We start from the raw sequence: 11,884 nt of genomic DNA on the forward strand, positions 1-11,884 counted from the left end.
CTAAAGAATATATTATAATGACGAATTTTGTTTCTATTCTTGTAAAAACAAATAAAATGAATATATTACAGAGTAAATTTATGTTTACGTTTACCCTTGACTATTGAACAGAAACATTTATACTGGGGATTAAGTGCGTTTATATCTGACACTTTCGTCCGGAAATATAATGTCGAGTGTAAAACAGAAAATCGCTTTGACTGTTTACATGCTGATAGAAATTACTATAAATTTTTATCAGAGATATGTATACGACAGTTCTCAAAATACGAAACTAGGAATAAATATACGACCCTTTTGCATATAAAATAGATTTTGTGTTTTCTTGTACCCCGTGTACTTGTAAAGTTCTTTAATTCTGCACAGTTGATTTTTTCTAGACATGATGAAAGCCTCGAATGTGCCAACGTTTCAATCTTTATTGAGAAAATCTTCAGGACCTGGAATTTATAAGCATTGTTTAAACTACACAAATACATATAAGATACGAATATGAATTTATACAATGATGTATACAACAAAGTAATGTTAGGTTTAATCAAAGTATTTGTACTCACTCAAAGTGTGTTTTCTGTGTCTGTGCCACTGCTGTGTGTCGTTGCAAAGAAGTGGGGATAGAACTAAACTTCAAAGAAGCCGACTCCTTATAGAAAAATGAATTCCTATCCCTACTTCCTTCTCCACTTCTTCAAAATCAACATGTATAAACAAAAAACAATAATATCTCACTAACAGTCTCAACACGACACACAAGAGTGATACATCTACACAGAAAACTGACACTTTGAGTGAGTACAAATACTTTGATTAAACTTAAAATTTCTATATTGTATACATCATTGGATCAATTCGTATTCATATCTTATATGTATTTGTATAATTTAAACAATATTTATAAACCCCCTGAAGATGTTCACAATGACACAATTACGCAGGAAACAAACACTTTAAGTCCTGAAGATGTTCTCAATAAAGATCGAAACGTAGCACGAAAAAGAAAATGTTTTTCTACAGCACACCAGACCGCATCTCACGATCTCGAAATAATAAATAAGAATTTTAACTTGAATTTTTTTTTTAGATTTATATTTTTGATTTAAACCACTCTTTTTTGTCACTCATGTTTACAAGACACTTATTGCAATGGCAGAAAAGTAGACGAATGACCAACTTTTGCGACAAGTGTCGAACAAGGTTGGACCTACAACTATCGGGTTGTCCGGAAAATAATGCAGGATTTTAAGTTTTCATTAAAAAAAATCTATATAAAATATTCTGTTTACGTTTACAGGATTACTCATTNAAATTATTTTGATTAAAGAACATTGCTTTAAAGTAACTAGTTTCTTTTTTTTTGTTTAATACCAAAATCCTGCATTATTTTCCGGACAACCCAATAACAGGTGTCTTGCAACTTGCAACTAACATCTACTGGTATAGAACTATCGGCACAAGTGGCTAGTGGCTGAAATATAATCTCTGAAATAAATTTTTCACTGTTTACATTAGCAACGATTTCTGTCTGACATAAATATGCAATAACTTAGATATGTAAACGTACCATTAGTGTATATATGTCAGATACACAACGCCATATTGAGAAGATACAAAGCGGAAGCGTTTCTTCCCTGCGTCCTTCTCGGGTTCAATGCCGAATTATTATTTATTTAAATTTAGCAAAACAAATTATTAAAATCACAAATAAATTCATGACCAACTACAGAGGGTACCGTCATACTATTAAAGATCCGAACTATTTGGCCGTTAATATTATTATAAGGCTTACCTTTGATCACCCCATGACAATCGGGCATGGTTTACTCATCTGCCTTGAATTACTATACTTCAATTGCAACAACACTTTATTGATAGCATAATCATTAAATTAACTATTTAAGACTGGAATTCAAAAACAAAGAAGCCAACGACAGTCTCGAACACACACTGATCGTATCATGCAGCTGTCTGCTAAAGTACTGTCTCGAGGCGCGATGTAACCTTTGTCGCATTACTGACCTCTGAAGGAGCCAATTTACTTAACAAAATGTAAAGTACATATACATATACTATTTCTTAAATTTAAAATTTGTTGAAAACTTTTGTACCGAAAACAAAATGAGCCTGTTATGGCCAATGACGTTTTTTTTTTTTAATTCTATAATAATCAGTTTAAAACAGGTCAAAGAAAAGTTCAATCAAATAACGTAGCTCGGGCCGGATTCCTTCAGACTTCGTGGCAGTAGTTTCAATAGATGTCTGGTGGATTATGACCATGTCGAGATGGTCGCAGTAAAATGTGTTTGGATTCCGTGAGAATTTACTCTTTTTTATATGTGCTATTTGCACTGATACATTAAGCAACAAATTGTAAGGGGAGTGCAACTGAACAAGAGCAGCACAAGATAAAATTAATACATTTTTAAAAGGCAATGTCGGAGCAGGGTAGAGATTATCTTTATCTTAAATAAAACAACTTAATCCTCTAGATAGTTGGCTTAAACGTTCCGCCCACCAAATTTTATTAAATTTAATTAAACAATAAAATGATCGAACTTCTATAAGTTAAAATCCAGGAAAATCTGACAAAATAAATTAAAAAAAAAAAAACCTTGAAAGCAAAGAAAGGAAGTCTAATATACATGTAAACAACAGAAATTCAAATTGAAGAAAAATGAATTAATTAAATAAATTACTCATTGTAGTTCATTACTCAACTTGTTCTGGAGAGGAAAGAAGTGTCATATATATAAAAAATGGTCAGGGCTTAAGTAAGCTGTATCATCACTGTCGATAGAGGGTATTACATATAACGGATGGCTATAGAAGACAGCTTCTATCCGACAAAATATATTCATCAAGGCTTGACTTTGCTCACCTGCCACTCCTCTTAGTTTAGCCCTCTCTAATTATAGCCGAGTTTGCTAGTCTTGGTGAAGGTTGTTTTAGCAAACGTTTACTGTGTCTAGTGCCCCTGGAGTTGTGAGAGGTGTATTTGGATCCATTCTGTGATGGAGGATTTTGTATTTGTTTTTGTTATCCCAAGTATAGGTTTAAGGCCTATGTATGGTCTTGCAGATCTTCCTCTGGCCAGTGTGTCTGCTTTTTCGTTACCCAAAATTTCTTTGTGTCCTGGCACCCAATATATCATCAGGCTGTTGTGTTTCCCTACATTTTTGAGATTTCGAATGCATTCACTGACTAGTTTTTACATGCTAATGCCTTAGTAGTTGCTAAGCAATCCAATCTTCTGCAGATTTTTAATGCCTGTCAATCTCTTTTAAGATTCTGTAAAGCACAAGTGTTGATGGCGTGTATTTAAGCTTGAAAGATCTTAGTGTACTACCCTAACAAGTTTAATTGCTCATGTTTTGGGCTTGTACAAAAAACACCTGATCCACTGTATTTGAGCACTTAAGGCCTACATACATGTATGTCTAGGACAATAAAATAATTTATCTATCTATCTATTATATCAATTTTTAATGAATGAAGATTTGCGAAGTCGAAAAGGTAATAGATATCAGTGTTTGACAAAGAATTTAAACCAGGGTGTAGATAAATGGACAGGCATTTATGAAAAATTAAATTAAAAAAGTATACTAGCTATATATACAATCTACAATCTTGAAAAAATATTCTTCACTAGGGGAACTTCTTCAGAAGCTGTCCCACTTGCTTATGCGACAGGTTCTTCTCGCCGGGATTGAGAATTCCTTTTCTTTCCATTTCCTTCCTGTGCTTTTTGGCCTGGGCGTTTTCTGTACAGCACTTTTGAAACGAGGCGATCTCCTTGGGGCAACGACTCTCTGAGAAGTTGTTACTCTTCAAGCAGGCGAACATGACGGACATTTCCTGAATGCAGGCGACGCCAGAGTCACTGGCCGATTTCCCAGACACGGACTGCTTCAACTTGAGCGGCATCAGGATCTGGAGTGGCACCCTGTCCTCGGTGATGTATCCGCCTCTCCGTACATAGCCGGAAAGCTTGCTGCGCCCGCTCATCCTTCTGCAATAAAAATTTATACCATTATATAACTTCTTGTCGTTCGTCTTTTAAAAACTTTATTTTAAGGGTTTCACTCAGATTTAGCCTATAGTGATATTCATTCAGTGGAATCTAAACTAGGAATACATAACTGTCTTATAACTAAAGTGATTATGAATCTCTTACGGGTAGGAGAAAGTGCTGACTACATTACTAAAAAGAAGTTTGCATATAATTTTAGGTATTAAATGAAATTATATTTGTATTAACATACCTGTGAACACAAGACTCGAGAAGAAGAGATAACAGTAAAACAACCTACGAATTTGTTTACAAGTCGATCGATTAATCGATATATTAATTGAAAAAACACGTCTTTACTCTTTTATAGGTTATTGTATGGTTATCCGTTGTGTTTGAAGCCGAAGTGTATCAACAAATTATACAGCAAATATAATAAAGTGAGTAAATAAAACTAAAAATTAGCTTGAAAAATGTTTTAGTTATATGTTAATTTATATAATTTTAATTTAAAAGTAATACAACAGCTAATTTCCCTTTTTAATATATTTATTATACATAAAAAGATTGTTAACCCTCGTCAGAACCTTAATTACAAAAAAACCTAAAATAAAATTGTCATATAAATTCCAACACAAATTTTGGCAGTTTTAAAATCTTTTTAATCAATTATACGTTCTAAATTACGAGCAAACAACATATATGTCCAATTAGTTTAATTATTTGCTTACAAGTTCCAAACTTTCCAGTGTTCAAAGTGATTTAACAGCTAATCCCAAGAAGTTATGGAAATTTGTTAATGCTGTTCAGCTGATTTTTTTTTAGCATGTATCTTTCGTCAATCTTTCTATATATACAATGATGAACAAATTTATTTAGTTTAAAATTAATTCCATTATCTTTCTATATTAGTTGCTGGTAATTAGGAGCTATCACAGTCCAAATAAACAGCAAATAACGCTTTGTTTACTTTTGAACTGGTTCATCCCATTTGCACAAAAAGTAGCCTTATGTCCTTCCATTCTGCTATGCCTAAAGATTGCTTTCAGTTAATCTTTTACCTTTGTTGATTTCATTTGATATTATTCTTATTCTTAAACCTTTTTCAATGCTCCAGTCAAGCATTTGAGTACGTATGATAGTATCAGGGTCATAACAGTGTTAGAGGAAGGACTCAGCCAGCGAGAAGTTGCCAGGAAACTGAGATTAACTCACAGTACAATAGAAAGGGTTCTTCAAAGTTTCAGAGAAACAGGGCATCACTCTAGAACGCCAGGACATGGTCGACCTAGGTCTACAGACTAGAGAGAGAGATGATAGATTCATCCATCTTCAGGCATGCCTCAATGTAACCCCAGAGCTCTTTCATATTGACTACTATCGGACTCTTTTGGCTTGTCTGTATTTTCATGTTGACTACATTGTCCATCACGGTGCACCCCAGAGAACCAACTCCAAGATCATAAAGACGATTAAAAAGGAAGAGACTTTCTGACCTTGTACGATCCTAAACTCATATCTATTACTGTTAAAATTATTGCAAATTATTGTTACCAAATTTATTAATACTCTTATTATTAAGTGAGGAACACCCCTGGGCATTTGTCTTCATTAAGTCATATTTTTTATTTAGTATACTATCACGACTGTAATGTTCTTTGTTCAATACAGTTTAAAAAGACAAAAAAAAGTACATTTCCTTCTTGTTACTGTGTCTTCGAGGACTGACATTTTTTCTGAATCTCTGGATGTTTTCAGGCCTAAAATATTAGAACTCCGGAAAATGAATAAATAAATATTAACTAAAAAAAAAAAAATATATATATATATATATATATATATATTTGATGATGTATTATATTTATGATATGTATTTATTTGATATTGGGGTATAATGTATAAATAAATAAAAATAAATAAATTGCCAGTGGACTGCAAGAAGTGGTACGCTTGCTGTGCATGTGTGTATATATTACATGCCTGTGCAGATTTGAGCTCATGTAAATCAGAAATCAGTAAAACAGCTTTCTTCTAACAGATGCATTTTATCTTTAAGTTGTTATGAGATTTGATGTTATGTGATGTTTGAGTGTCTGGTTTTATTTGTCTTTGAGTGTATGTAGCTTATATTATTAAGTCAGTAACATAGATATTGGTCTAAAATTTTCTCTCATCTGAGTCCAACATTTAAATTTTAAAATTGTATATCTACAATTTTCCTCTTATGAAGTGTAGATTTACGTCCTTTTTTTTAAATAGAATTTACTTATTTATTATATTAAAAGGAATTAATCCATATACGTTTAGTAGTCACAGTTGGCTGTATTAATTATTTTAATTAATCATACTTTTATCTAAGGTCTTGGTTGAAATGAAAAAGTTAGTGACACACGTGGGATTTGCTCTCATGACCTTCGGCTTTTTCATCTCAACCAAGACCTCAGATAAAAAATACAATTAATTAAAATAATTAATAAGGTATATTATAACTGCTAAATGCATATATGGATAAACATAATAATTATAGTAGCACTTACTTCACTAACAGCTCCCCGTGGCCACTTCATAATTGAATCCTGATTACACGATGTTTGAAAAGAGGAAAAATTTGACGGGTTGTAGGTTGAGATGAGTTGGTGTCTGAGCGGATCGAAATCATGATAGCTCAAGTGGCTAGAACAGTGGCATATTAGCTGTAGGGTTTGAATCCCACTCGTGACTCTAACTTTTCATCTCAACCAAGGCCATAGATAAAAAGTATAATTAATTAAAATTAAGAGGAATGTCGAGTTTATTCCTGTGTTTATGCCCAAATCTAGTTCAGATTGATTCTCATTTGCTTTTCTAGAGATTAAATTAAGATTTTATCTTTTGTTTAAATTCAGAATGTCAGATAGCAGCGACAGCGAGGAAGACAGGAAAGCGAGGGATGAGTTTGCAGCAAGATTGCGTAAGAAGGATAAGGAAAACACAAGGAACATCACTGTTCGATCAGGTATTCCATTGTTCTTCATTTTATTTTTGGTCATTATTTCAAAAGCATTGTAACGTTGGTTTAAAATTTTTTAAATTTTATCTAGATAAAAAGGCATATGAAGAAGCTGCAAAGAGGCTTAAAATTGAGACTGCCAGTCAGGACAAACTCATCCCAAGGCTTCGTGTCGAGTCCCGTCGTAAATACCTTGAGAAAAGAAAGGACGACAAGGTCCTTGAGCTCGAAGCGGATATTATCGATGATGAATATCTTTTTGCTGAAGAAGAGTACGTGTTTTGTTAATAAATCTGTATACATATTTTTAAAAAATTTATCTTACTGATTTTATTATAAATACTCGGTTTTATAGACTTACAGAAAAAGAAAAGAAAGACAGAGAGCATAAAAAGAAACTGCTGTCTCTTGCCAAGGAACATGAAAAAGCGAGGGAATTAGAGAGGGTGCAGAGATACCATATGCCCAGAGATGTTAAAGAAGTATTTTTAACTGTTTTCTAAAACAATTACTTTCAATTATAATCTATAATCTAATGTTTTAGGGTGTTGGTGAATATGAAGAGGTGGATGAAAGGGAAAAAAAGCCTAATTATGAGCAGAAAAAGTGGGAAGAAGAGCAGATGTCTTCTGCCATGTTCCATTTTGGTGCAAAGCAAAAGGACAGTGATAAACAAGAAGAATATGACCTTTTGCTTGATGGGCAAATTGAATTCATTCAAGCTTTGAGCTTACCAGGAACGAAAGATAAGGTAAACTAAAGATGTCTCGAACTTTTGTTTTTTTAATATTATTTCATATTTTATTAAAGCCAGAAGAGAAAGTGACAGAAGCGCAGATCAAGCGCATGACCATCGAGGAAACCCAGAAAAGTCTGCCTGTGTACAAGTTCAGGGACGACCTGATCCAAGCAATCAAGGATCACCAGGTTTTAATCGTAGAAGGAGAAACAGGGTCGGGAAAAACAACTCAGATTCCTCAATACCTTTATCAAGCCGGGTTCACTGATGAAGGGAAAAAAATAGGCTGCACTCAGCCTAGAAGAGTGGCGGCTATGTCAGTTGCGGCTAGAGTTGCTGAAGAAATGTCAGTTAAACTTGGAAACGAGGTAAGAATTTAAAAAAAATAAGAACATTAAAACATTTTCTAAAGGTTATAATTATAACAGTATAATTTAATATCGAACCTTTGGGGTTTTAGGTTGGGTATAGCATTCGATTTGAAGATTGTACTTCAGAAAGAACAATAATTAAGTATATGACTGATGGTACCCTCCACAGAGAATTTCTGTCTGAACCTGACCTTCAGACTTACAGGTATAATTTTTTTTTAATATATAATATCAATGAGTAAAACGTTCTTTGATTTTAGTGTAATGATAATCGACGAGGCGCATGAAAGGACACTTCACACTGACATATTATTTGGCCTGGTCAAAGACATTGCCAGGTTCAGGCCTGACCTCAAGCTGCTCATCTCCTCCGCCACCCTCGATGCCGAAAAGTTTTCATCCTTTTTCGACGACGCGCCAATTTTCAGAATACCTGGAAGGCGGTTTCCGGTCGACATATACTACACAAAAGCCCCGGAGGCGGACTACATCGACGCCTGTGTAGTTTCCATACTTCAGATCCATGCCACTCAACCTCTTGGTGACATATTGGTGTTTTTGACTGGCCAGGAGGAAATCGAAACCTGCCAGGAAATCCTTCAAGACAGGGTGAGGAGGCTGGGCAGCAGGATAAAAGAACTTCTTATCTTACCTGTCTACTCAAACTTACCTTCAGACATGCAGGCCAAAATTTTTGAACCAACTCCTCCCAATGCAAGAAAAGTATGCGTTAATTTATTCAAGTACAGTAATATCTAATTTCTATTAATATTTTTTTTTTTTAAATTTTAGGTAGTATTAGCAACCAATATTGCAGAAACTTCATTAACTATTGACAATATAATCTATGTTATTGATCCTGGCTTTTGTAAGCAAAATAATTTTAATTCTAGAACTGGAATGGAATCTCTTATTGTAGTGCCTGTTTCAAAAGTAAGTAATTTCGTAGTATAAACAATTTATTTAGGAGAAAAAAATGTTAACTTTTACCAGATTTATTTCAATGATTTACTCATCACCAATATATAATTCTGATCAATATTTGATCTTTGATCATTGATCTATTGAATAGTGCAAAATTTTAGGCATCGGCAAATCAAAGGGCAGGAAGAGCTGGAAGAGTTGCTGCGGGTAAATGTTTCCGACTTTACACAGCATGGGCTTATAAACATGAACTGGAAGACGACACCGTACCTGAAATTCAGAGGATGAATCTCGGCAATGTTGTTTTGATGCTCAAAGCCCTCGGAATCAATGATTTGGTTCACTTTGACTTCCTCGATCCACCACCTCATGAAACGCTGGTAAGTATTTAATCTCTTAAAGGTGCATTGGTCAAATTGATGGAAATTTATTTTCAGGTGCTTGCATTGGAACAACTTTACGCGTTGGGTGCTTTAAACCACCATGGAGAACTTACAAAACTAGGGAGGAGAATGGCTGAATTCCCATTGGATCCAATGATGGGGAAAATGTTACTTGCATCAGAAAAGTATGAAATATTATTAATTGATTATTAAAGTGGAATTAATTATTGTTTTGTTTAGGTATAAATGCAGTGAGGAGATTGTTAGCATTGCAGCTATGCTGTCAGTCAATGGTGCCATCTTTTACAGACCGAAGGACAAACTGGTTCATGCCGATACAGCCAGAAAGAACTTCTTCCTACCAGGTGGTGACCATCTCGTTCTTTGCAATGTTTACAAGCAATGGGCAGATACGGATTTCAGCACTCAGTGGTGTTACGAGAATTATATACAGTACAGATCGATGAAAAGAGCCAGGGATGTCAGAGAGCAGCTTATAGGGCTTATGCAAAGGGTCGAAATGGACCTCGTCTCTAATCCGACTGATACGATCGCGATTAGAAAGTCAATAACGGCAGGTTATTTCTACCACATCGCTCGGCTGTCGAAGGGAGGAAATTATAAAACGGTCAAGCACAACCAAACAGTCATGATCCATCCGAATTCGGCTTTGTTCGAAGACTTACCACGATGGGTCGTCTACTACGAGTTAGTCTTCACTACTAAAGAATACATGAGGCAGGTGACTGAGATAGAAAGCAAGTGGTTGTTGGAAGTAGCACCGCATTATTACAAACAAAAAGAACTCGAAGACTCAACAAACATGAAGATGCCTAAAGTCATTGGAAAAACAAGAGCTGAACTTGGAGCTTTTTAGACAAAAATTTTCACTTAGTGTTTTTTAATTGTTAACCTGTATATATGTAAATATTGTATATTTTTCTACAAAATGAAGCACATATTTTATTTGTATAAAAGTATGCATTTTTGTCTAATAAATAATTTGATTAAGATTGTACAATACATAATCATCATTTATGGTTTATGTAAAAAAGCAAACAAACCACCAGATTGTTTTGTAACTTTACATATGCACACATTAGGAACATTTATGTTTTATGTTCACATTAACATTAAATGTTAGTAGTTTGAAGCTAAAATTTTTATGGAACTATCAAAACTATTCAGATTCAGGATATAATGGGAGCGTGTAGTGATAGTGAAGATATAAATGTCAAGGCAAAATAACAAAAGAAGGGAGATGCTTGTTGTTGCTAAGCATGTCATTTGCTGCATTTTCTTTGTTCCGAACTGTTGTGATTTAACAGTTGCAGTTTAGAATGTTTAGTTCAGTGTTCACTATTTGTAAAAAACAAGAATTAATACATTTATAAAAACAATTCTAATCACACATCAAATTACTCTCAAGTATCGAGTGCTCAGTCAATAGGTAGCCTTTAGGGGATGTGAAAAGAAAGATCATACTCACCTTACTAAGAATAGGCCATGTGAGGTTGACACACCAACAGTTTTTTAAATTTATTTTTTATTGTGGTGCATACCTGGAAGGCCCCCTCTTGAGCTCTGCAGCTCTTATTGTGCTCCTTTGTGGCCCATTTTTGGGCATGCAACGTGTGTGAATTGAGCCTCTGGTATTCTTACATTGAAGAAACTCATTTTCACTCATTCAAACCAAATTCATGGTCTGATCCTGCCCCATACCATCCAACGATGTTTTTCATTAGGCCACCAGTCTCTTTAAGCACTTGAAAAAAAGGACAGAAGCAAAGGCGGTAATCGAACCCATGACAGTGGGCTGAGAGTCTGACGCCTTAACCACTCGGCTGCTGCTGTCCCCCCAAAACTTTTGGGCTAAAGTTTGCATGACAGCAAGTATTTGGGTCCACTGTTATGATGTGAGGAAACAGGACTGTTTTTTGTATACAGTTTTTTGTTACTAGTGTGTCTTGGAAGTCAATTAGTTTACTTATAACAGGTGTAAAGGGTGGTGAAGGAATCTCAGTTACTCCATCGCCCTGAATGAATAATATGTAAGTAGGAAAGAATGTATTTGAGTTTTTTTCCCAATGAGGGTTCGCAACAGCAGAGGTCATATCAATCCTCACGGTGCCGGTGTTTTTGAAAAAAAAAATGTAAGTCCCCTGGATTTGAACCTGGGACCTTCACCTTATAGTGATGAGCGCTGGGACAACGCCTAAACCGTTGCAGCCACCGACACCCCTTGAGTGGGTTTAGATTTAAAAACTGCATGCGTTGAGAGCTGAAATGATCTAGCTGTTGATTGCTCCTAGATCCTAACTTGAGCTGTGGGATAGATAACACCAATGCTGAACCCATCACCAAAACCCGAGGTAGGAAGAAGTTGTAAGTTCAATTCATTATTTATGCAAAGTTGATCTAATATAAATCACTAATCAATAATTCAATTTAAATTAATTTATATTTAACTAA

The 11,884-nt window shown here is 34.7% G+C and overlaps 2 protein-coding genes across 2 annotated transcripts; one reads left to right on the forward strand and one right to left on the reverse strand.

Annotated features, from left to right (window-relative positions):
• Nucleotides 1-3,461: 3,461 nt before the first annotated feature.
• Nucleotides 3,462-4,195, reverse strand: LOC106667974 (coiled-coil-helix-coiled-coil-helix domain-containing protein 1). The gene is made up of 2 exons (XM_014396320.2): nt 4,172-4,195; nt 3,462-4,006 (listed from the first exon to the last, which is right to left on the reverse strand). The coding sequence occupies exon 2, from the start codon at nt 4,000-4,002 to the stop codon at nt 3,643-3,645; it is 360 nt and encodes a 119-aa protein (XP_014251806.1). The 5' UTR covers nt 4,003-4,006; nt 4,172-4,195; the 3' UTR covers nt 3,462-3,642.
• Nucleotides 4,196-4,354: 159 nt separating this feature from the next.
• On the forward strand, nt 4,355-10,360 carry LOC106667973 (pre-mRNA-splicing factor ATP-dependent RNA helicase DHX16). Its single transcript, XM_014396319.2, has 12 exons — nt 4,355-4,446; nt 6,892-7,001; nt 7,087-7,267; nt 7,351-7,477; nt 7,540-7,746; nt 7,806-8,102; nt 8,195-8,310; nt 8,366-8,828; nt 8,898-9,038; nt 9,191-9,409; nt 9,467-9,597; nt 9,653-10,360. The coding sequence occupies exons 2-12, from the start codon at nt 6,893-6,895 to the stop codon at nt 10,287-10,289; spliced, it is 2,628 nt and encodes an 875-aa protein (XP_014251805.1). The 5' UTR covers nt 4,355-4,446; nt 6,892; the 3' UTR covers nt 10,290-10,360.
• Nucleotides 10,361-11,884: the final 1,524 nt, after the last annotated feature.

This window comes from Cimex lectularius, unplaced genomic scaffold (assembly GCF_000648675.2).
Source record: "Cimex lectularius strain Harlan isolate CLEC.00 unplaced genomic scaffold, Clec_2.1 scaffold219, whole genome shotgun sequence".
NCBI lineage: Eukaryota > Metazoa > Arthropoda > Insecta > Hemiptera > Cimicidae > Cimex > Cimex lectularius.

Bases quoted from the DNA above. Each gene is read 5' to 3' on its own strand.
- LOC106667974 (XM_014396320.2), bottom strand. From the start codon at position 4,002: ATGAGCGGGCGCAGCAAGCTTTCCGGCTATGTACGGAGAGGCGGATAC.
- LOC106667973 (XM_014396319.2), top strand. From the start codon at position 6,893: ATGTCAGATAGCAGCGACAGCGAGGAAGACAGGAAAGCGAGGGATGAG. The intron at 8,829-8,897 runs GTATGCGTTAAT...TTTAAATTTTAG, and splicing joins CTCCTCCCAATGCAAGAAAA to GTAGTATTAGCAACCAATAT. The intron at 9,039-9,190 runs GTAAGTAATTTC...GCAAAATTTTAG, and splicing joins TTGTAGTGCCTGTTTCAAAA to GCATCGGCAAATCAAAGGGC.